Raw genomic sequence first — 26,082 nt, 5'->3', positions numbered from 1 at the left:
GGAAGCTGCTTGAAAAATCAAAGGAAGCTGCTTTTCTTTCAAAGCGGCTATAACGTGGTTGAACTTGTCGGCGCAGAATATAGTAGGAGGAGCCACGCAATGTATAACCTTGACAGAATATGGGAGCTTCAGAAACTTCTTCCACATGGAGTAAAGCCACTCCTCTGCTAGTGGCTCGCATCTGGCATAGTAAGCCTTAGACGTCTCCACAAAGCTGCTTTCATGCAATTCCGCAGCCACAGATATCAAATAGTCTGGATTTGCTTGGCGATTCCAAAAACCGTATATGACACCTCCTTTACCTTCTGAGGCACGTGGGTCTCCACGGCACATGCTAAAGACTCCAGCAAAGAGTAGAATCTCGTGAGGAATACCCTCAATCTTGTGGTATATAGGTCCAACAACGCTTCTGACTTTTTTTTCGACAGCATCGACACGAGGCTTCAAAGAGCCTGAGCACTTTTTCACAAATTCGTACGCCATTGCTGCATATGTTGAGGCAGAATAGACCGTTATTTCGACGAACCCGAGATACTTAAGCGCTGCTTCCTCTGCTAGAACATAAACTTGACGGCGGCCATTTAAGTAGAAGTTCCGTAACAAGATCTTTAGAAACTACTCAAGTCTCGGGGAACGAACGTCCAGGATAAGGAACGAGGAGTTGGAGGAGAGAGCCAAGAGGTTGACGATGCAGCATCATCGTCTTGTTATCCCAAGGATGACGACAAGCACAAGCTGCAACACAGGAGATGATGAGGTGGCGGGATCAAGCTCAAGGAGGCTGGTACTGCTCTGATACCATGTTGAAAAGAGCAAGCTGAGCAAAATGGAGACAAGAAGATGGACACAAATGAAGAACTGTCTCATCGAATGAAGAGAAATGAGGGCCATATGTAGGCTACCTCTACATCCAACTGACATCATAGATGACCTTATACCAAAGGCCACCGAGCTCCTAGAATCTCTCCACCTAACTTCTAGAAGCATCTAGCTCCACCTAACTGCCCCCTAGCACACACATAGGACTACAAGTGTGCCTATGGAGAGGCAGGACATTGACAAACCCCAACAATAACTGAACCTCCGGGGTAGTAGTGTCAAGAGCCATCAAATTCTGAGCTACAGTCTCCTGCATAGTGTCATGACCTGCCTGCGGATGGTCCTCCGCATCTCCCCTTTCCGGGGTCTCCTACACAAGTGTCTCAACTCCTTGGGCTACTGTCTCCTGCAGAGTGTCATGACCTGCCTGCGTATGGTCCTTTACATCTCCCCTTTCCGGGGTCTCCTGCACATGTGTCTCAACTCTCTGCCAACTCTGAGCTCGTACCTGGGGCTGCTCGTGCTGTTGTCTCTCCCTCTGTCTCCGTCTCCCGCGAGCTCTCCATGAAAACTGTGTCACTGGGGGCACCTCCAAGTCCTCTGAGTCCACTGGAGACTCTCCCGGAGGAGTCTCCTCTCGCTCTGCAGAATGAGTCGAAGCAGGCTCAGGGACCCGTGAAGGCTGAACTGTAGGCTCTGGGTCACCCGTAGGATGAGATGGAGTCCCTGAACGAGGCTGACGACTGGGGCAATCCCTAATAAAGTGACCTCTCTTCCAACAGAAAAGACACTGATCAGGAAGACCCTCGTACAAAACCCTCTGCTGAATCTGGACCCCATCTCCCGTGGAGTACGAAATCAAAGTAGGCAAAGGTCGAGGAGGGGGGAACTCTGAAGTGAGTCGTAACACCTGTACCAGCAAGTGACTGAGCATAGGAAAGTCTAGCACCTGATGGGATGATTGTACCTGCCACACTAGCCATATGCTCCACAGCTCTGTGACAAGAGCTGACCTCATCAGGAAGTCCAGGGAAAAGCATCCAAAAAGAGACCTGACGTGGTCCCGGGGAAGTAGTACTGAAGTGCTTCCGCCAAGGCCAGAAATGGATGACTCCGCTCTGAAACTGAATCGGAAGAGAAATATGTAGCAATGGCAAAAAGCAGAGCACTAAGTGGACAGCCTTGATGGACAGAGCGTCCTAATGACTATGAAAAAGAAAGAGCATCGGACAAAAGGCAGGATGCTGTACTACCATCATAAAGCCAGAAAAAACCACCCTTTTGCTTCTTATATCCAAAACCCACTCTCTGTATGACATTTGCAATGAACTCACATATGACTGTGTTGAACACTTTTTAAATATCTATCTGCATGATCAGAACATCCTGGTGCATATATTTGGCAAACGCGCGCACATAAGTGCACACACACACACACACTTTTTTTTTTTGTGGGAAGAAATCTTTTATTGCTGTAAAATAATTACATTCATAGTTACTTCAAAAACGAAGTAGCTACTACTCAACTAAAGATCTCAGTATAAGCTGTATACACGTCCTGATCAATCAAACGAGTCTGAAAACAATCGTAGAATGATTGTTGCAGAGAGCGTTTGAAAAAAAGAAAGGATGAAAATAGTGGATCACCAAAGACTCTATGATTTCTGTCCATCCATAAAGTCCATAGGGTCCAATAGCGCACCCATACAAAAAATAAATCAAAACCCTGTCTCCGTGGATGAAAACCAAACAACCAGAAAAATCTGCCAAAAGTAACAGTAGGAAATCGCGCTCGAAGCCTCTGTCGGATGAGAGCGATGAGATCAGAAGTATGTGGACATAACCAAAAAATGTGAAGCACAGATTCAGTAGAGTGCTGGCATCTGTGACAAACAGCTGGAGCAATATGTCTGTGTGCGAGTAACTGTCCAGATGGAAAAATGCCAAGGAGAACTCGCCATAGGAAAAGTTGTTGCCGAAGAGGGACTTTGTAATGCCAAAGGAGACGCAGCCTTTTTCTCCACCACTTCATTGAGCGATCCATATGTCAAACAGTATTTGCTTAGTGAGAAATCCAAGGTGGAGGTAATAACACTTTATACAGAGATGACACTGTGATATGTGAGAGCTTCAAAGGACGGGCGTGTAAGGAAGGAGAGCGTAAAATTCAATCCTCAAGCCGATTGTGAAGTTCCAAATGAGATACCGGCAAGTACGGTTGAAGCATTGTTGAAATCCTATGCCATAAAGGACGATAATGAGCTCCCAAGCCATATTTGCGAGCAGCCATAGAAAAAGATAAAATTGTGCCATCATCCTGAAGTACATCCGCCACAGATGAAATGCCTTTGAAGGAGAGAAAATAAGAACGTCTGGGTTCTTGTATGGCCAAAGGAGGGTGGAATACGTTAGACCAAAAAATATTCTCAACCCTCAAAGAGTTGCCCGACAGAGAATCCCTGCCATGCCATTCCAAGTGGGATAAGATGTGTTTCCAATCAAGAAGCAGACGAGAGACAAAAGGGCAGCCTCTGATCTTGCCTTGGATAGAGCCAAATAAAAAATCCCACTGAGTAGGCTGCCAATTTCCAAAGGCAGAGGTATGAAGATGTAATAAGAGAGAGCGGATCATGAAAGCCCAAGGCTGATCTCCTTGCATAGACTGTATCATCATTTTCCCTCTGTGAGCAAGTAAATGCATTTGAATATTGAGAACAGAGACGATGCATAGAGAGTAATCTGAGACTTTTCTTGCCATGTTTTGAACACCAGAAAATTTCCATGATAGCTGACATAAATCTGCCTTAGTGAACATAGTGAGAGGCAGATAAAATTGTATGTATGCTATCAAAATGGATTGTGTAATTCGCAAACGAACATGTAATGGCCAAGTTGCAAGCTTCCAATATTCAAGTTTTGCCCTTAACTTTACTAGCACCCAATCAGTTTGTTGTGAACGGGTGAGTCCCTAGCCTAGAGGATAACTGAGATGCCGAATGAATTGAGAAGCGGGGACAATTTCCCCAGGCCACAGAAGGTTGTGCCATTCCTGTGCATGCAACGGCATCAATTTTGATTTCTGAAAATTTACCCGAAGGCCAGCAGCCAATCCATATGTAGAAAGAGCGTGTATAATCATGGACAGATCAGCCCGAGTATTTTTTGGAGTAAAGAATGAATCATCAGCATATGCCTGAGCAATCATGCTATGACTGCCAAGAATCTCCAAACCGTGCAACTGGTCAGTGTCCAAGAGGTGGTCTAGATATTGAAGTAGTGGATGAGTGGCTATGGCAAAAAGTAAAGCACTTAGGGGACATCCTTGCCTGACAGAACAACCAATAGTCCAGGATGGAGAAATATCCCCTGAAAGTATGCAGGCAGCTTTACTATCTTGATATAGCCAAGTGATGAGTTGCTGCATTTTTGTGCCAAATCCCAATGCCTGCATAGTCGATGAAATAAAATCCCACTGAACAGTATCGAAGGCTTTGGCAATATCAACTTGCAATAACAAAACATCCTGCTGTGTGTATTTGGCATATTCAATTCCAACGTAGGCATTAGCAATGTTATCTGTGATATGCCTACGCGGGACAAAGCCATATTGAGCAGGATGCAACCCATCATGTAAAAACCCCTTTAGCCGATCGACAATCATTTTGGTAGTGACTTTGTAAATTACGGGCATAAGAGTGATAGGTCTCCAGTCTGCCAAAGACTCACAAATTTGTTTTTTGGGAAGGAGTTTAACAAGACCTCTCTTCCATGTGTCCGGCATTTTCTGATTTTGCCATGCAGCATTCACCATATATAGCAATGTATGCTTCAAGCATCTGACAGTTCCCTCTCAGTAAAGGGTTCCTCCAATTCCAAAGCTTGAGTAGGGGAAATGATAGGAGAAACATGTTGCAACAGTAAATTTCGTGCAAGCAAAATCTGTTGCGAGGGAGGAGCTGTAGAGCCAAATTGTTGAGAGAAATGATGCACACAAACAGAAGCAAGCTGTGACCGTGAAGTAGTCCATGATCCATCAGGCATAAGCACTCTGCAAATTTCTGTTTTGATTCTCCTCTGATGTAAACTTTTGAAAAATTCTTTTGAAGAGCAACCTTTATCTGTAAAGGCTCTTTGTCTTGCTCTAGTCTCCCATTTGGCCAGTTTCCTGTGATCATTTAGTTTAAGAAAATGTCTGGCCTGGCATAGTGTTGTTTGCTCATGCATGGACAACGAACGATGATGGCTGAGTTCAGTGAGGTCTTGACAAGTGGATTTGGCCTGAGCAATGGTTTCCCTCAGAGTCTTCATGTAAGACTTGCCATAAGCTCTAATCACAACTTGCATTTTGGAAATAAAAGAATCCCAGGCACCATCAACATGAATATGGCTGCTAGAGGACAAACAATGAGATGCTTCAGTAACCATTGCCTTGAAATCAGCATGTTGCAAATAGCTATTGTTTATGATTAGATGTCTCCTTTGTGGCAATCTATCATCTAGCATATTATGAAAGGATAACCGCAACCATAGAGGTGCATGGTCTGAATGCACAAAGGCATAGTCAATCCACTTTTGCATGTAAAATCCCCATTTTGTTGGGGAGCTACACTATACCAGCGATCCAGACGTGCCTGATAAGAGGAAAAAGCATTATGTTGAAAAGTGTAGCCCGGTGACAAAGGCTGCAATTCCTTCCAAAGGTCAACCAAATCCAGATGCAATAGTAATTGAGACCATGCATGCCTTTCAGGAGATAACATATGGTCATGTCTGGAGGTGTTGTCTCCCAATTGTGGAGCATTATTGAAATCCCCACATATGTAGGCATGATATCTCCACGGATATGAGAGGGAAAGAATGAGGGAGAAGTACAACGGGGAGAGAGTGAGAGAGAGGGGTGACACAAAAGATGTGGGTGTGAAGTGATGAGCCACACCACAAACTCATAGGTTTTATTAGGATTAGGTTTTTCACCCTATGACTGTCTTAAGACAGTCATAGGTGTCATATCTTTAATAAAGGGGTGGCAATGTGCCTTTACCCCAACAACCTCCCACCTAAAGGCCAATGTGCCTAAAGGGGAGAAAAGAATAAAAATTACAGCAATATACAGTTACTGTATACAAGACCATAAAATAAGAATGGTCTCATCCTAATCCCATGATGTGGCGGCAATGTGCAAACCGCTCTGTAGGCAAGCTCTTAGTGAGCAAATCTGCAGGATTATCATCAGTATGCACCTTCACAAGCTCAAGTCGCTTGTCTTCCAGTACCTCCCTGATGAAATGATATTTCACATCTATGTGCTTGGTCTTTTGATGAAAGACCGGATTCTTTGCCAACATGATAGCACTCTGACTATCACAAAGCAAAACTGGCATATCTCCTGTAATGCCCAAATCTCCCACCAGCCGAGTAAGCCATATTGCTTCCTTGCAAGCCTCAGTGGCTGCAACATATTCAGCTTCAGTGGTTGACAGTGCAACGCATTTCTGCAACCGAGACACCCATGATATAGCACCTCCTGCAAATGTGAAAATATAACCGGTAGTAGACTTCGGTTATCTGCATTCCCTGCATAGTCTGAATCTGTAAAACCATGCACCAATGCATCCTGCCTACCATAGCATATGCACAAGTCTTTGGTACCCTTGAGATACCTCAAGACACCTTTCACTGCTTCCCAATGCCGCTTGCCTGGATTTGCCATATACTTGCTGATGACTCCCACCGCAAAAGCAATATCCGGACGAGTGGCAACCATGGCATACATCAAAGAACCAACTGCAGATGCATATGGAACCTTGGCCATTTCAGCCTTATCATCATCTGATCTGGGGCTGTCCTTACTGCTGAGTTTTAAATGTGGAGGCAACGGGGTACTAATAGACTCCCCCCCTCCATTTTAAACCTCTGCAGTACTTTGTCAATGTACTCCTTTTGTGACAGAAACAAAAGTCCCTTGGACCTGTCACGAGTAATCCGCATGCCAAGAATATGGTTTGCATCACCCAAGTCTTTCATGTCAATCCCTGAGAAACAGTGCTCCCCAGCATAGAAAATATCATATCCACAATAGTGTCCTGTCTTGCCTGCATAGACATGTTGGTTGTGTTCTTGTAATGCCACTATGTTAGGCTGAAATCTATTGATGTACAGCCACACAGATTTCCATTTCCTACTGTCACACATGCCCTGGACATTGAGTGTAAAACATTTGATGTGAGCAGTCATATGTACAGATATTTATAGTAATATAACAACTATGTACAGCAGCAAAATTTATGAGGTCAGCCTTGCATTTCTATCTCAGGGTCAAGGCCTCGCCCTGAGAAGAAGTAGCCACCTGAGAAGTAGACAGCAAAGCAGCAACCTCTTCTTCAGGGAAGAGTGTTCTGCTGGCTGTTACTGCAGCCCATGTAATCCCAATTCCTGTATTTATCTCTGGGGTATTTCCACTGGAAGATGCACCATTCCAAGTGCGGGGGGGGGTGGAATTCTTCGAGCAGAAATAACTTTTCTTGGACTTTGCCAGCCATCAGTTGGAGGTTGCTGTCCTTTGGTCAAGGATTGAATAGCAGGAGGTGAATGTGAAGAGAGATTCCCATTGGGAGCCACTGGAGCTTTGCCTTTATCCTGACTTCCAGAAGGCTGTCTACTGCCTTTGTTTTTATTGGCAACTGGAGTAGGAGCATCCTTGGTAGGCATTTGAACTGGCAAAGTGGTACGAGGCATTTTATGCTGATTCATTGGACACTGTGAAGCCATGTGTCCAAACTTTTCGCACTCAAAACAAGCCCCTGCAAATAATCCCCATTTGAGTTTATAAAAAGCACTTCCCATGTTCACATTATTCACTGTGACTGAATAAGAGTCCGGTGTGGGAGTATGAGTATCCCAGAGAATGCAAAATCTGTTTGAGTTGCCATTTGGCCGTGGTGGGCAGACCACTTTACCTAAAGATGCTGCAATTTTAGGCAAAAGTGAGGCCATACATTGTGGGAAATCGACAACTTCAACCCAAACTGGGCATCTGTGTTGGATTAAAGCCTGAAAATCCCTTGTGGGAGACCATGGCAATACATGCACCATTTGCTGCCCAAAAAAGAGAGGTGAATGTTCCAAAAGCATTTGTCTGTGTATCTCATCCACCATGATAACCTCAAAAAAGCCCCTGGCTGCATAGTGTACTTTACGAACAAACGAGCCAGCCAGTGTGTGTGTCAACCATTTGCCTATCTCTGCAGCAGGTGGCATCCGGCCTGGAAAAAATAATATGACTGCATTCTTAGCATATTCTCTGACTGGATCCACAATTTCCTCGACCTCAACCATGAGGCCAACTGAAGGAACCGAGTCTTTCCACTCTTTCCTCGTATCTGCAAATCCTTCATGCATGATATCATATACCAGTTGAGCCTCAAGAGTATCATGCATCGGGTCATGCTGACCCTCAACCTGCTTTTGCTTCTTGCAGGGAACTGAACGCTCCTTTTGAAACGTTTTTTCATATTAATATTCTGCCATGACTTTGTAAGAAAGGGAACTCAGGAATGAAGTACCTGTAAAAGGGTAGTGGAAGCCAAAAAAACCAGTCCCAAAGAAATATCCACAGGAAGCCCACAGAGAGGAGAAAAAGAGTATAGTTGGTAAGGAGATATCAGAGGGAAAGGTAAGATTTTGGCGGAAACACAGGACTGTACGGGAAAGCACCGGAGCAAAAAACCCAAGACTTGTACGGCAAAAAGTATGAGACTGTACGGACGACGCTGAACTGTGCTGAGGTATACACGGGCTGTACGGAGAGAAGTCTGACTGTACGGAAATACAGACAAGGCACGGGAAGACTGGCTTGTACGGAAGGACAGACAAATGTACGGAAAGACCTGCAGGAAAAAGGACTACAATGCAAAAGGTACGGGGCTATGTATGGGACTTTGCAGAGGAGGACCAGAACCGACACAGATATGCGTACGGACGTACGGACGCCGTACGGCTACCGTACAGATGTACGGACGGGGCTGCGCAGGGTTCCTGGCGAGGATGAACAGCAGAGCGGCGTAGACCTCACACCCTCTCTCGTCGTTGCTTTACACCGTTAGCCGCTATGCTCATCAGAAAATCGCACCACAAGTACAGGTACATGCACATGCGACGTGCACACCTTCTCTCTCACCAGCAGCTAGCTCTCCTGCACGCTTCACCGATCGACGTACTCACACCGCAAATTATACGCCTCACACACACACACACACACACACACACACACAGAGATATATATATATATATATATATATATAGAGAGAGAGAGAGAGAGAGAGAGGGAGAGAGAGAGATAGAGAGAGAGATGATCCAGTTATCTGTGCAGGTTAGCGGACCTGGCACACTCGCAGAGCTGAGCCGATGGTCAAGTAATGTTGAATCAGCAGGTCAACCGGTGCAACCAATTCAGTCCTCTGCTGGACCAGGCATAATTGGTCGTAGAAGTGGATCAGACCTAGGAGCAATTGGTGACAACTTGATCAGCACAGCTGCCCATGACCAGATGTATAATTTGCAGATGCTGGAGGCTGCTTTTCACAAGATACCTTTACCAAAAGACTCGGAGCGATCTAGAAGCTATGTTCCGGTACGGGGCTACTTCCATACCTCCTATACTACCCTATCAATGTGTTACCTGTAGATCTACATGTGCTTTTGAGAGGATGTGCTGTAAAAGATATGCCACTCGATGTGAAGGGTCACAATTTATAAATTTTATTGTCATCCTATGCTGGCTATCATGCCTACATGTAATGTTCAGACAAATTTATTCAGTTGATTCTAGAAAACCACTAAGAAGTGCTCCATTTTCTATTGGTCATTGCTGCAGAGACATCCTGCAGTGACTCCTTCAAGCTATCCGCAAAGTCCAGCACCAATAATAGATAATCCAGCATTTTGGGAACGACTCGATACAGATGTTTTGTTCTTTGCTTTTTACTATCAGCAGGTTAACCTCTTCATTTTTCAGTGTTTTGAACATCCAGAACACTGTAATGGTGAACCCATGTCCCAAATCTTGTAAAGGACATGTCATGTTGCAATTTCTTCTCAGAAACTTTGGTTTGTGTTTCAGGGTACATATCAACAGTACTTAGCAGCTAGGGAACTGAAAAAACAGTCGTGGAGATATCACAAGAAGTATAATACATGGTTCCAACGCCACGAGGAGCCTAAAGTGACAACAGATGAATATGAGCAGGGCACATATGTATACTTCGACTTCCATATTGTTCATGATGATTTTCAGCAAGGCTGGTATGCCCCTGTCCACACTTTACAATTCGCAATTTTAATGAAAGAGGATCGATTATTTGGGGCTTATTGAACATCCTGTGTACTATGTTGCTAATTCTTTCACACTTTTCTGCTAGGTGTCAACGCATCAAAACAGAGTTTACTTTTGAGTACAGCTATCTTGAAGATGAACTTGTGGTCTAATGGCTTTTCGCTGCCCACCAATATCCCTATGAAGGCTAGCCACAAAGTGGCAAACCATCTCTTCTTTAAATAGTAACTACAAGGCACAGGAGGATGCCTTTCTTGTAACATTCATTCTCATCTAATGATGTGGAGTCAGAAGAAGATTATCTTTTTCTACTTCTGCTTACTTTCAGAATTGTTGGAACAAATCTTCACTCGCTGTTTACGTTGCCCATAAATTTGCATTGTATGATGGCTGTTTTGGTGTCCCCATTAATTTCTATCCAGGAAACGAGCAGTTTCTTTCTTCTACAAGAAATTTCTCTTTCCAGATTTCAATGCTTAGGAAATGGTACGTTAAACGCATATCTAAGAGGTAATACCCTATTCACTTATGGGTCTTAGATTCATTAAAATTCACATTTTTTGATTGACTGAATCAAAAAACCCTTGATGCATGTAGATTTCTATAAAATTTTGATTTTAAATACCTTTTTTTTGGGGGGGGGGGGGGAACCATGTATGGGTTATATCTGTTGGGTGCATCCCTTGGAACATCTTTGAACTTAACAATTAGACGAGATAAAAAAAAATGCAGGGCATCAATATGCATTTGTTGTCATTCAAACATAAGAATAACACAGCTTTCTTCAACGTACAGTTGATAAGATTACAATAATTTTTGTTTAAAGTTAGAGGCCATATGAACATACAATAATTTTTGTTTAAAGTTAGAGGCCATATTTGTTCAGAAGTAAATAAGATTGGATTGGATTTCCTACTTAATAAGTATCTCAGATTTAATATGGGGTTATGTGTGTGTGTATGTGTTTGGTAAACAAAGGTGAGAGAGGCCGCACGTCTCTGGTTTCATCCATACAGCCTCCCGTTTGCATCCGTACAGCCTCCTGTTTTCAGCTGTACAGTCCCGTGCTTTAAAGAGTGAGCCCTCTCAGTTGGTCTTATGGTCCAGATGGATACAATGTTGATCCTGTAAGGGATTATGCAAAGCATGCTATTATTATTTTCTTTTCAAGTCATATGCATGTTGCAGCAGAAGTCGGAAACTGGCTGACTAGGACACTGGGGGGTCTTTCGTTCGTAAGGTCCATTATGCAGTGCCGAGGCTTTTTTTAAATTATTGGAGCACTCTTTTTTGGACAACAAATGGTACATGTCCTTCCATGGTTACCGAACAGGGACTATCAAGCTCTTATTAGGCATCGCTATCTAGTTTGGATGGAAGTGGTTGATTTTCTACTGTGTTTGGTTTTCCTCTTGTCAAAAATTGCAATCTTTTTTCGGCAAAGTGGTTTGTCCTCTGAAACTAAATGGGAATTCAAATCGATTTTGCATATTGTGGGATACACACTTAATCTTATTCTCACTATTAACAATGTGGTTATGGGAAGTGCATTTTACAAACTCAAGTGAGGCTTATTTGCAGGTGCTTGTTTTGAATGCAAGAAATTTGGGCATATGGCTTCGCAATGTTTCCTTGCATGTGCAGAAGATGCAACAAGACACTATGTCCACACAAATGCAAAACGAGGATATGGGTGGCTTTTCTGTCATTAAAAACAGAGGCAATAAATAGATTTATGTTGTACAGGATAAAGGCAAAGCACCGCTTGTTTCTAGTGTGAATGCTACTACTACTTTGCTTTCTTCCTCTCAGGCTATAAAGACTTTACAAGAGGTTTGGCAAAGCCATGTAAAACTATTACATCCAGAAGACCATTATTTTCACGCACTTGGAATAAAGATAAAGCATCGCTTGTTTCTAATGCGAATGCTACTACTTTGTCTTCTTTCTCTCAATCTAAAGGAAAAGAAAAGACTTTTGTATTGGCTGACGTTCCATAAAACTATTACAACCAGAAGACCATTACCTCCATGCACTTGTAATGGTACTACATCTAATGGCCATACTCTTAAAGAAAATTCAGGTGTTGGCGTTTTCTGTTGTGACGGCTGGTCACACTCTTTTCCTTGAAGAGGATGTGGTGGGTTTGCTGTCCTCTCATCAAGCACCCTTGTCACCTCAGGGTAGAGGTTCTAACCATGCGGACTTAAGTCAACTTTGCTTTCGATGTATATAAACTATAAATACGTTATCACAGATTAAATGTTTGACACTTAATGTACATGGTTTGTGTGATGCTCGAAAATGGAAGATAGTCTGGATGTATCTCAATCATTTGAAGTTTGACATAGTGGCTCTACAAGAGCATAATGAGCACATGTTCGCTAGACAGCATGGTCATTTTGCTGGTTATGATATCTTTTATACTACACAACATTTCTTTTCATGAGTGGTATTTTTTGTGAAGCATGATCTTCAATCCACTATTGCCTTCAATGATGCACAAGGCAGATGGATGGTTGTGCAGTGTCTTATTCGGGGAGTAACTTTCAAATTTGCCTCAGTGAATGCACCTCAATCCTCTCGCAGTAGAGGTATGATTTGGAATGATATGCAGAGATATCCTTGGAGGCAGCATGCTTTTCTTTGTGGTGATTTCAACAATACCCCTTAGCAGGGAGATAATACATCAGGTCGTAATCGTATGTTGGCCTTTGAGAGGCACAGTTGGGGTCTCAATTCAGTTTTGCTGATCTTGAAAGAAATCACATCTTTTGTTGTTTAGCTTTACTTTCCACCATAATACTGTCTTTGTATCATGCTTGATTGGATCATTGGTACAAGATCAACCCATAGAACTGTGACATTCTCACTACTAATTTTTGGGTAGATTATGCCTTTACGTTGGATGGACAAAAGCAGTAGAGCCTAATCCGCCTTCACAGCCACCCTCATCCACGTTTAAAACAATTGAACAAGGCAATCACAAGGTAAAAGGCATTCATTCAACATCCTTCTCTCTACACAGCTTCTGATACAACTCTTCCTTCATGCAATACCCAACTAGGAATAGATGACCTTTTCCATAATCCCACCGATGGGCTCCTAGTGTCCACTTCTTCCTCTTCTAAGATTTGCATGCATGGTCAAGACCACGGTTCCTCTTGCCCATAGAATATTTCACGTTGCCAGCAGTCCTTCGGAGGATTTAAACCAGCCTATACATCCTTCGTATCAGCACACGTGCAAACAATGTCTGTCCTGCCTATGGAGTAACCTTGCTCAGCCAACTACCAAACAGATCACCAACTCTGGGAACCTCCAATGCAAAGGTCTTCTCAGCATGACCGGCATATGCTTGGCCAAAGCCTCTTTGTTGACAGCCTTGAAGCAAACGTGCCCATCCGATGACTAACCAGCTTATGCTCTCGATGCAACAGCTCCATCGCCCTTCTCCTTCATGCGATCATATCTGCCTCACAATATCTCTCTTGCTCATAGAGTATGTCCTCCACCGTCCAAGGCACTCTCGGCCTACATAATAGAGACACCACAGCCAAGTCTCTACAAGACTCCAGTAAAAGCAAACAACCCGTAATGCATTTGTCACGTACAAGCTCCTAGCTCACGTACAATCAACGATCAACTACCTTGCAACCTCTCACAGCCGCTTCTACAGCATCCTAGAGCTCACGGAGCTCACGACCTCCTCCAAGGTCCTCTGTGTCATAACGACACCTCCAGCCACATTCCAAAGCTCCATCTTCAAAGCATTTTGTCCCCAGCTAGCCAGTTGGATACTGCCTTTTGCTCTCTCTGTCTCGTCAAGCCCCAACACTCCATAGCTCTCTTCAAAAGCCGCAGCCCACCACTCCTGTTATCACTCGCCTTCCTTAATGTGATGATCACGGCCTCGTATCAAGAACTCCAGTGTCACGGCTTCTCCCTTGGACCTGGTGCACACACTCTCCTCATCCAAGGTATCTCGCCTCCCTCCTTAGATTCCCCCTCTATTCATAGTTCTCCTCCTCGCAGTGCTCCCTTCCTTTTGCACACAGAGCTCTCGCCTCTTCCAAGGTCCTCCAGCTCGCTGAGCTCCTCACCCTTCAAAAGCCTTCATCATCCATCAGTCCGAGATCTCCTTCTCATCGTGGCGACCCCTAAACCCACAAGCACAATCCCCTTCTCCCTCCTGGCCTGCAGTCGACGCCACCATCAACCCACGACGACTCTACCCCATGCTCCTCTGAGGGATCCTCCGCTCCCCCTCTGTTGCCCATCTCCCCCCTCTTCATCGCCTCACCTCGTCGCCAAATCCTCCACCCAAGCAGCCCATCTTTTCCAGGACTCTCCAGTAGCCCTTCTTCACATGATGATCCTTCGTGTGTGTACCCAGTATAGCGACGCGTGCTCCCCTCAGGATCATTCTCTAGCCACCCTTGGTTGCTGTCCACTTGTGCATCTGCTAGCTCGTCGATGAGGAGCTTCCCTTCTAGCCTTACGTAACATGCATGGCTTGTTTCCTTGTAAATTAGCCACGTCATGCATTTCCTTTTTCACCACTCTTCACCCTTCCCTTCAAACTTCATACCAAGGCAATTAGTGCCTATACTCCAACCTTAGGCACCACCAATGCACATAACCTTCAAGCACATTTTTATTACTTGATTGCCACATATAACCGCGCGTCCATGAAGCCCACAACCCATGATATAATTGCTCACATGACTTACAAATCAAGAGCAATCATGGTAAGACAAACATAGCTCCGGACAACAATCAAAGACATGTCCTCCCACACCAAATGCTCTGGAGTGCCTGATGTACCCACACTACTTTTCATCATCTCCCAGAAGTCCCTGGAGAAGCATCTGCCATCTCAAGAAAGTATATCATCAATGTGGAGTCTTTTATGAGAGTATCCATAGCTCATTTCCACTACCAACTAGCTAGGTACATAGCTATGCACTCACCCATCAACATGCAACAAGTGACACATTTTTACATTTTTATCCACACAACGTATTTTGATCATGCTTCTCTTTGGTTGCGGATCTCTTTTCATGAAATATTGCCCGATCACTTTGTCACATAGAAGACACTTCATTATGAATAATAGCTATCTGGAGCACAATCAATATAAGAAAATGATTTATGATGCCTGTCAGTCTCTTAATAGGAATCATCCTTCTAGACTAATGCCAGGAATGAAGCTCACTAGCCAATTCTTTTGCTAGAGGAAGATGAAGTTTCTACTACTTGATCAGTTTCATTACCCTTTTTTCGAGCACTTTTTGATCCCTCCCATCCACCTTGTGAGCTATTTTAGCATCCTCATTGTATTCATTGATATGGGTTGCAGTATCTTGAAAGCATCCCTAAAACTCATACTTTCCTTAAGACGGTAGTTCCCTATTGGGGTTTCTTTGATAGCATCCATACTATCATCTACATCAGTCTCTTAAATCTCTTTTGCCTCTTTGTGAAATCTCACTTTATTTTTCAAAATTCTTGACAGGACTCCATACTTGCTCCTTGGCATGCATCAACTTGGAATCAACCTGAGAAGCTATGAGTTGGAACTTGGATTTTCCTCCTTAAAGGGTAGTGCTTGACAATGTGGCCATTATAATCACCCCTAAAATACGAGAGCAGGAGTTTCTTGTATATCATTTTAGGAAATAGTGTCATTTGGACTATGTTTTCAGATAATCCCATAAGAACTAATGAATGCGCGTGTGCACACGCATGCATGCGCACAACATGCGTGTCCCCTTATGTGCACACGCATGCACACGCACGTTGCACGCACACACGTCCCCTTACATGGGGGTCCCGCACTTAGCTTTGGAAAAAGTTTGAATAGCATTGAAGAGGGTACACGTTTGGTAATGGAGTGTTGTGAGTTGTAGAAGAAAGGCAAGGTGAAATCCGGTGTAATAAGTCTAATTCTATATACCTTGGGTCATTGGAACGATTCTTCAGTTTATGAGCAAAAACGATGCCAGGATCCCCTGGCGAGGACCCCCCACTCAGAAGTAGATTGATTAAATAGCGTGGGGATTAACTACTAAGGCTCATGGGCTGGATGAAAGATATGAGGGCCATATATAAGTTATAAGGTGCAGACCCTCCTAGAGTTAGAGACAAGAGTGTAATGGACAATGCTTGATTTATTGTTTTCTTGCTATGGCATCAAGACCCTTATAGATGAACTTCAACCTATGTATATGATTATACATTTATTGGTGTGTGTGTGTGTGTGTGCATGCATCGCATGCACACATGCACACACACACACTCACATGCATGCACGCGTGCACACACAACACATAGATACATATATATACAAATATGTATACATGTATATATGTTTGTACATATATACATATTTATCTGTGTATTTGTATATACAAGGGAGCATGTAATATTGAAAAGCCATAATTCGTATTTAAGTATTCCTAGCTTTGGGCTGAGTGGGATAAAACCCCCAAGGCACAGCATAGGACCCCCTGTGAATACATATATATACAAATCTGTATACATGTATATATGTTTGTACATATAAACATATGTATGTGTGTATTTGTATATATAAGGGAGCATGTAATATTGAAAAGCCATAATTTGTATTTAAGTATTCCTAGCTTTGGGCCGAGTGGGATAAAACCCCCAAGGCACAGCATAGGACCCCCTGTGATTGACAAAGGGATTAGTCTTGTGCTGATATTTGACTACTTTGGTCATTGCTTTACCTTTATTGAAAGTCATCCAAGGTATATATTCCCAAGGTACTAGTGGGATTTTGTAAAATATATGGCTTTTATTAGTAAGAATCATTGGAATATTATTTGGGTTTTTTTGTAACTCGGGTACTCTTCGACCTCACATGTATTTACTTAGAAGTTTGCAACCTTGTGAAATGCTTTTTAAAGTATTTAAAACTTAGGGGATGATATCCCCTGGCATTAAAATCTTGCCAACATTTTCTTGCTAAGTTTTTATTTTGGACATGGGGAAGGATGGTACAAATTGCCCCTTTACAGTTTTGTTGCCATGACTTTAAGGCGTGTGTGTGTGTGTGTACGCGCATGCACGTGCATGCGTGTGTTGATACATGCATACATACATTATTTGTATATGTACACACACACATGTATATATATAATGCTATGATTAATGGCAAAAGGAAATTGGGTGAGTGATATGAGCATTGGATTTGGATTATAACATTATGATTTATGACTTATGTGGAGAGCCACATTTCATATGGAATGCCTTAAGAAGGAACCTCTCTTATAGCCATTTGAGAAGGCACATCATGGCTAAAGTTCAATACTGCATAGGGTAGAGCTCTAAGTCAGCTGTGATGGCCCCAATATGTGCTACCCTCACTCTGAATGAGGGATGGTACTTGCATTTTTTGCCACATTACTCTCCTTTTCTTGGCTCCAAAAGCGTGCAATGCCTAGAACAAATTTCGATATTGGAGCCCTCCCCCCTCTATTGGAAAATACGAGGCACTTCAGATGCTTTGACACCCTGCAAAACTCACTGAGGGGACCTTCATGGGACTTTGCAAGACTCACCTAGCCTCCAAAAGTTGGAGAAGGTGCTGGTATCAATGCCAGTAGGGCAGTCCTCTACTTGATTGGCTTTCTTAGATTGACTGGCCTTGTATGTGCGAAGCTCTGAGTGACTCTTGGATTTGTGTTACATATGTTGCATATCATGGAATCTTCAAATATTAAATGTTGGAGTGTTTATATATACCTATCATAGATGTATTATAAAATGAGGTAGGGATAGATAAGTGTGAAATGGCAACCATGCACATGTGCCAATCCATCCTTGTCCTTCCCTATAATAAATATCTATATTAGTGGCTTGATGTGCATCATTCAAGTCAAAGGGAGCTTCGAGCTACTTGCCTTGTCACCATGTGAGATGGAAGAGTCTCATTGGCCAATGCCACATTGGATATATCTCTGCAATATAAAAGAGAGGTATCTTTCATATTTCATATCAAGCCTCTAATCTTATTCAACTCTCCTCCCTCGTGATCTCTTATTTCCTCCTCTCCTAATAAGCCTCTCTTCTCCCTCTTGTCTCCTCCGGTACTACCCCTCCTCTTGCCCCTCCTCTACTCCTCCTATCCTTTTCTCTCTCATCCACTATTCATTGTTGCAAGTGCACAAGGTTCTCAACAAGGTTCTTCTATACCCTCGCAAGTGGCTCTAATGGTCAATAAGCTAGTTAACTCAAAGTTGCCTCAAGAGTTCAAGAGAGGTCTCTTATTGATCTTACTACCATGCAATCATAGAAATTATTCCAAATCTAAAGGACAAGTACCACATGGGCAACCATCACATAAAGCAATTACTATAAATTTTCTATTGAGAAGGTGGATGACACTATTCAATGCAACATCAAAAAGGGATGAGGTTCATCCAAGCTACATGGAAGGCCAAGGTCTTGACATTGAACATATTCCATGATTTTCAAGAGATGTGGAGGTGCTCGGTTTGGTAGCTATAGGAGAATGCTTTAATCTTGAATTACAAAATGAAAACTTCTCTATGACAAAAAACCAACCAAGATATTTTGCAACAAAGTTTTAATTGACAAGGTATCCCATGCAACTAATGTGGATTGTTTTCATTACTTTGCATTAAGTTTTCATTTCAAATCTCATCTTGTTTATGATGCTCACCGTATACTTATTACATATATTTTTTAGAATGTTGATGAAATTGATATTAATATTCTTGATGGTGGAGGTTGGTGCCTAATTAACACTCACACCCTTCTAGATTATTCATAGCCTCCCCTTGCTTTGATATCCACCAATAATGTACCTTCTCCTTTCTGTGCTCACCTCAAATTCCTATGGATAGCAACAATTCATTATTGTTGATGAGGACATTCCCTTAGAGTCACAAAGAGATTTTGGTGCACCAATTGTAGAGATTGAGGATAGAACCATTGAAAGTATCCAAAATCAAATAAGATCAAAGGTGGGGGTAAGTGGAGAGAGAGAGAGAGAGAGAGAGAGAGAGAGAGAGAGAGAGAGAGAGAGAGAGAGAGAGAGAATAGATGGATTTTTTTCTAGATATCTCACATGTCCTCCAGTCAGACCACTTAACTTGACATAAAGGAATCTCCTTAGATATGCATGCAAGGTCATATGATGGCATTATTAAACCTATTTTGGAGTGATTTTGGTAATTTGAATATAAAAGGAAACATGGGCTCCACCTTACATGGGTTTCAAGAGCACGGTATGATTCTTCTTCTTTTTTGTTATCTTTTCATATATTCTTAGTTTATAAGTGCTAGTAGGGATCATGGGGGATGTTAACATCATTTCTTTGCTAGGATGCTAGCAACTTGAAGGCATCTCTCGCAATTGATTCAAGAATCCTAAACATTACCAGACCATAGATAGGGTGGTAACATTTAAAACTCTACTAGCATCCTTCAAATTCAAATGAGTGCTTTTATTCTAATACCAAAGATGTTCCTATCTTTACTTCTATCGCCATCCTAGATTTAAAGATGATTGGACACTAATTTACATCCTTTATTGAGAATATTCCTAGCAACTTGAAGGCATCTCTCGCAATTGATTCAAGAATCCTAAACATTACCATACCATAGATAGGGTGGTAACATTTAGAACTCTACTAGCATCTCTTCAAATTCAAATGAGTGCTTTTATTCCAATACCAAAGATGTTCCTATCTGTACTTCTATTGCCCTCCTAGATTTAAAGATGACTGGACACTAATTTACATCATTTATTGAGAATATTCCTAACAAATATGGGGCTATTAAATATTTCTATTGAGTATGATTTTATGTAAAGTTTGATCATGAAAAGTATCCCTTCATTCATTCACATTTGACAATACCTATAGTGATAAAGATCTTTGGCATACATCTAAGAATATGGATGGGGAGTTAATGAATCCTTATTTACTTTATATTTTTTCTCTTTAGAAAATAAATGGGTCTTATAACTTTTTGCTAGTACTCATACTATTACAAGGTATTCACTTAAGGAAAGAATAGATGTGATTGCTATAGAGAAGTATCCTTTGCCATGTCACTTTATCACGAGTAGAGGATCTAGTGAGCCTTGATATGCTTGATGACCATCAAGAGATTGGAAGGAAGATAGGGGTTTTTAATATTGCCAATATATGAGTTTTTAATGCTAGAAATCCTCAACCCTCAGGAGGTTTGGTTTATGAATGAGTTGAGCATGGAGACATGGAAGATATTGTTGAGGAGGTGGAGACTGAAGGGGAAAATTGATGCGTGTGTGTGTGCCTATGGGCTTGGAGTTATATGCAAGAAGTGTGTGAGTGTAGGTGTGCTAGAAGGTTCTAGTGACTCATCAGTTAGGTGTGTTAGGTTGGTGTGATGAGTGAGTGATCATAGGAGGTGATTGACTGAGATAATTAGGGAGATGATTGTGGATCTGGGATCTACCTACATGGAGGCAGTTGCCTATATATGTAACCACTCATGGAATAAAGCTTTACATTGTGTGCCTCATTGCTTCCTCATGAATTCACACGTGGTATCAAAGCTTGGTTAGAATCTAAGTGCCTAGAATGAGATTCCTAGTAGATCCCAACTAGATTCTATCTTCTTCGCAAATGCCTCCTATCTCTCCCTCTTCTACAGTGAGCTTGGGAAGCTCTGTCCTCCCCATCCACACAATTCTTTGAGAAACCCATTTAGCCAGACCTTCCTCACCTCTGGATGACCCTTCTGACCGGTGGGATTGATAAATTTCATCGCCATGTTTGCGCATTGTCTCTCTATCTTTTATGTGCCATTTTTGCAATGTTGCTCACCTCAGTCACCTACCTTGCAATTTCTCTGGGCCAAGTTTAGTCTACATCTAGAGCTACCCTCTGAAGAAATTTGGGGTGATTTGGTCTAGAAATGAAGGAGAATTCATCAAAAAACCAGTCGACCTTTTGAGAAGATAGTTTCCTCAAGCAAAGGAGATGATGCTGCCCTGGGAGTTATAATGCACCATTTTGGCTATGGTTGGTTTTGAGCCTTTCTTGCATATGGATTTATGATTGTGCAACAAAATCCCCTATCTTGGTGATGCTTGGAGTGAGGTATCCACCCTCCAAAGTTTCCATGTACTTTGCAAGCATTTCTAGTGTGTTTTTTGGAGTTTTTTATGCTACACTAAATGCTTGAGGAGTAAACATTCAATTCAGAGATTGTTCTTCCAAATTTCAATTCAAAGTGTGCTCTTTCCATTCAGGGAATGTTCTTCCAAGTTCAATTGGTGTTAATCTCTTGACAACATGCCAACCTTAAGTTCTCAAAGCTCTTCAAACGTCAAGAAGACTACAAAGACAAAGTACAAGGTGAAGAAGACTCCAGTTAAGAGGTTGTGGGAGAAGCCAACTAGTTATTATTATGCCAAACAATTAGGATTTTCAGAATTCTTATCTTGCAATTTGCATCTATATGGTGAAGGTGATTTTTTTGTTTGGAAAGATTGACCTTTACTGCCATTAATTTGGTAAGACCTTCTCAAAATGGCTTCCAAACTGAAAATAGATATGTTTAAAGGAGAGGGGTTCCACACTTGGCAAACAAAATTGAAGTTTATTCTCATGAAAAAGGGAATATGGGAGGTAGCAAATGGAAAAGAAACTAAGCCTACAACTAGAGAAGGAGAAGCTTCATGGTTTCCAAAAGATGAAAAAGCACTTGCTATAATTGCTCTTGGTTTGAGTGATTCCTTTATTCATCACATTGATAGATGTGAGACTACTCATGCTGCTTGGACTCATCTTGAGCATGTGTTTGGAGCACAGGGAAGATGCTCTAAGTTTAGCTTGCTTATCAAGTTCTTTGACTTAAAGTTGGATAGAGGGGAGTGATCTCTTCACATCTAAATTCAACAAAGAGCATTTTGACACAGTTATCTAGCATCAAGTTTAATCTTGATGAAGATATTGTAATTGCCATCTTACTTAGAAGTCTCACTCAAGAATATAACACTATTGTAACCACACTCACCAATATTCCAGAGGTAAGTCTAGTAGAAATTAAAGCATCACTCTTGGAAGAGGAGAGAAAGATCAAACAAAGAAGTGATTACAAAGAAGGGGCATAATTGGCCAAAAGCAACTTCAAGGGAAAGAGCAAAATGAAATGTAACTTTTGTGGCAAACCTAGACACTTTGAAAAGGGATGTTATGCCAAGAAGAGATGTTCAACCAATCTTGTTGAGGAAGCAAAAACTGAAGAAGAAGAAGAACTAGATAATGTCAAAACTCTCATTGCTTACAACACCCAAGTCAATTCTGACAAGGGTGAGGATCCATATGTTTTCTAAGTTATGTGTATGTGAGGTCAATAATGGTTCTCTGCCATGGATAGTCCATCCTTAAATGATTATTAGTCTTTGAGATTTTTCCTTGTTGGACTCATTGGGCTTTACATACATAGTCATTGTCTATCTCCCAGTTGTAAACCAAGAATCTTAAGAGTGAGTCACAGGTTGGGGCCATGTGTGTTGCCACATGATGGTGGGCAAGCCATGGAGCATCCCATGTACTACTGCTGAGGGATGAGGTCATCAATTTGTGGGGGGGAATGAAGGGGCAAAATGATGTGTGTGTGTGTGTGTGTGCCTATGGGCTTGGAGTCCTATGTAAGAAGCGTGTGAGTGTAGGTGTGCTAGAAGGTTCTAGTGACTCATCAGTTAGGTGTGTCAAGTTGGTGTGATGAGTGATCATAGGAGGTGATTGATTGAGATAATAAGAGAGATGATTGTGGATCTAGGATCTACCTACATGGAGGCAGTTGCTTATATGTAACCACTCATGGAATAAAGCTTTACATTGTGTGCCTCATTACTTCCTCATGAATTCACAGAGACTACTACTATGGTCAGGCATACTACTACTACACTGATTGAGCAAGGAGACAAGGAAGATATTGTTGAGGAGGTGGAGACTACTACTATGGTCAGACATACCACTACTACTCTAATTGAGGAAGGGTCCATTGCAACAATAGAGCCTAACACAAAACCATATTTGGAAGATACTTTTGCACATAGATCATGTCTACAAATTTTTATGAGACTTCTGCATGCTCATGTATCTATTTTTTTTATCACTTACATTAGAATTTGTGGGGGCTTCACGATTAACCTTTGAATAGAAAATTACAACAAATCATTATTATTTTTAAAGAAGCAAAATTAGTTTATCAAAGAGGAAAAGGTCATCCAACCAACATTGTTTGTCTTGAAGCACATGGAACTATTAGGTTCATCCATGGACTCCATCCGCTTGTGGAATATCTAGAGAGTAGGACCGAGTCCATCTTGAGTAGGAGAGGTTGTCTGATCACCAATAACTTGTATCTCAAGAAGGGGTCTGAAAGACTTGATATGGGCTCAAGCTATAAGAGACCAAATCCTCTAGGCCAAAGGAACAAATGCATTTACTTGGAGGGCTTCTCTTTTGAATTTTCACCAATATTTCCCATGCCATGCCTTCTTATGGGTAGAGGACCACCCAAGTATATAAGCCTTGTGTTTATCCGAGGGCTAATCCACATGCCCTATTATGGGTGGAACGTCCAACTCTTTTTGCAACCAAGCATATAATCTGTATGTAAGTCTAAGGGCTAATCCACATGTGTGTGCATGCATGCATGCATGTAAGAATGGACACAAGCACAGGAGCATGGATATGATGTGCATGCATGTACACATGTACACATTAGTGCATAATTTCCATCTCTGTCTGTAACCAAGTATAAAAATTGTGTGTAAAGCCAAGGGCTAATCCACATGTCTGTGTGTTCATGCATGCATGTGAGCATGGACACGAACACAGGTGCATGCACACGTGCATGTGCACTTGCACTCACGAGTGTGTGTGTGTGTGTGTGTGTGTGTTGGAACCTATTCAAAACTACCCTATTAGTGCTAAGGATCCCAAAACCATTCAACCAAAGTAGGTATCATGCAAACCTTGTAGAAAAGTACACCAGCTCACCTGCCACCATCCACCACAAACAACCAAAGTTAGTTTGGAAGTGGGAAGTCAAGCTTCAATACTGGTGTACAGTTGCTATCCATGTCCTCCTACAAGTATAAGCAAAATACATTCGTAATGGTTATGTTGGGTCACAAAGTAAGATAGAGGTAAGAGAAGGAGAGAAGTTTGGAACAAAGCAAAGAAACCTCTAAATCCAATGAGAATAGAGTAGGTGAAGCAGAAGGAAAGGATAAAGAGGTCACTACTAGCACGGAGGATAAGATGGATGATAGCTCGAGAGAAGAAGAATTTGTTGTCACTACCCAAGATTTTGAGGCACAACTGGATTAGGCTGAAAACGAAACAATTGAGAAGGAAGGTCCTCCTTTTACAATTGTCAAAGGTAGAAAAGCTAACAGGTTGGGAAAATCCAAGTCATTGAGGAGGGAAACGTCAGAGGAAAGGAACTCATTTCAATAGAAATGGAAAAAAGAAGAATGTCGAGAGGTTTTGTGTCATCTCCGCACAATAGCCCAATCAGTTTCAAGAAGAAAAGGAATAAAAATACTTCCCAATGATGCAACAAAATTTCTCTTTCCTAAGTATCAATGTCTAGGGGTTAACAAATAATCTCAAACCTACTATTTTTAAAAGATGGCTAGGATCAAAATGCCTTAGACCGGATTTTATAGCTTTACAGGAGGTTAAAGTATCAGGGGCTAATCTTTACTGGCAGCTCAGACAAATTGATGACAAAAGACAGTGGTATTGCACCAACCATAAAGAAGGGAGAGGCGGAGCAGTTCTGGGGGTAGCAGCTCATCTCACCCAGGCAATCACACGCCCTCTCCTCATTTTTGATACATTCGAGATAGTTGACTTTTTCCATCCCTAACTGAAATGTCATATTTTCTCTATCTACACCCCCAACTCTACAACAGATAGGGCTCTTCTTTGGGACGGCAAGGTCTTGCAAAACAATACTATTCTTCTAGGTGACTTTAATATGGTAGAATCTCAGAGAGACAGGCAGAACGGACTAGGAAACACAATATGGGGTAGTGAATTGTCTTCGTGGCATGCTCTCGAAGACTCCATCGTGCTTATTAATATTTTGACAGACACTTCCTTCACCTGGACCAACAACCAATCTGGCCTTCTCCACGAAAAGCAAGGATAGATGGGGCCTACTTTTCAAGAGACATTGTACACTCAGCTCTTTGCTACAAGAGCGAAGCCCTTGTTTCTCTTCCTTTCTCCCACCATAAACCAATCTAGATTTCTATGGATAAAAGTTAGGGTAGGATAAGAAAATCTTAGCTCAAAGCTAATCCATTTTTCTTTCGCTTACCCTATGTGCGACAAAAGATAATCAGAAGCCTTCGCAAGCATAGCTAGTGCTATCGAAAAATGTATCACGGCTACAGAAAGAGCAAGTATTTTTCTTAAAGCCATAAAAAAGCATGCATATATTGCTAGATCTGATAGACGCAATTGATTTGAGGAACAAATCAAGCACTTGGAGGAGGACGTCACCCCATGGATAGGAAAAGCTCAAAGCTTTCAAAGACAAGTTGAGATTAGAAGCGGTCATTGAGGCAGTGCAATCCAAAATCCACACAAGAGAATGGTAGGAAGGAAATGGCGACAGACCCAATGAAGATCCTTAGGAGAAAACAGGCTCAGGAATCGATTGAGTCTCTTCGACACGAGGACTGCCTAATCCATGACCCGGAAGAGATTGGGAAGATCATCACATAGCATTTTCAGAGCATCCTTGGGGACCCAAAGATCCTCAAGACCACTAAGAAAATCAGAGCGAGAGAAAAGTGTAATATGGTCAGGAGTGGTTCAAAGGTTTGACTCCATCTTCTTGGACAAGGACCTCTC

General features: G+C 42.1%; 1 protein-coding gene across 5 annotated transcripts in view; it reads left to right on the top strand.

The window, feature by feature from the left end:
- The window catches only part of LOC147885430 (transcription regulator NOT2/NOT3/NOT5 family protein), a 100,259-nt gene extending 89,582 nt beyond the window's left edge, over window positions 1-10,677 (top strand). For all 5 annotated transcript variants that reach the window (XM_087396087.1, XM_087396089.1, XM_087396085.1 and 2 more), the window contains exons 13-16: window positions 9,188-9,448; window positions 9,692-9,811; window positions 9,938-10,119; window positions 10,236-10,677. In XM_087396087.1, coding sequence (XP_087252213.1) covers window positions 9,188-9,448; window positions 9,692-9,811; window positions 9,938-10,119; window positions 10,236-10,302 — 630 coding nt within the window. In that variant the 3' untranslated portion in view covers window positions 10,303-10,677. The remainder of the gene's footprint in view (window positions 1-9,187; window positions 9,449-9,691; window positions 9,812-9,937; window positions 10,120-10,235) is intronic.
- Window positions 10,678-26,082: the final 15,405 nt, after the last annotated feature.

Source organism: Dipteris shenzhenensis, chromosome 25 (assembly GCF_047967505.1).
Source record: "Dipteris shenzhenensis isolate YYH24624 ecotype China chromosome 25, Dip_SZ_1.0, whole genome shotgun sequence".
In the NCBI taxonomy this organism is placed as follows: domain Eukaryota; kingdom Viridiplantae; phylum Streptophyta; class Polypodiopsida; order Gleicheniales; family Dipteridaceae; genus Dipteris; species Dipteris shenzhenensis.
This window is presented reverse-complemented; position numbering and strand designations above follow the sequence as displayed.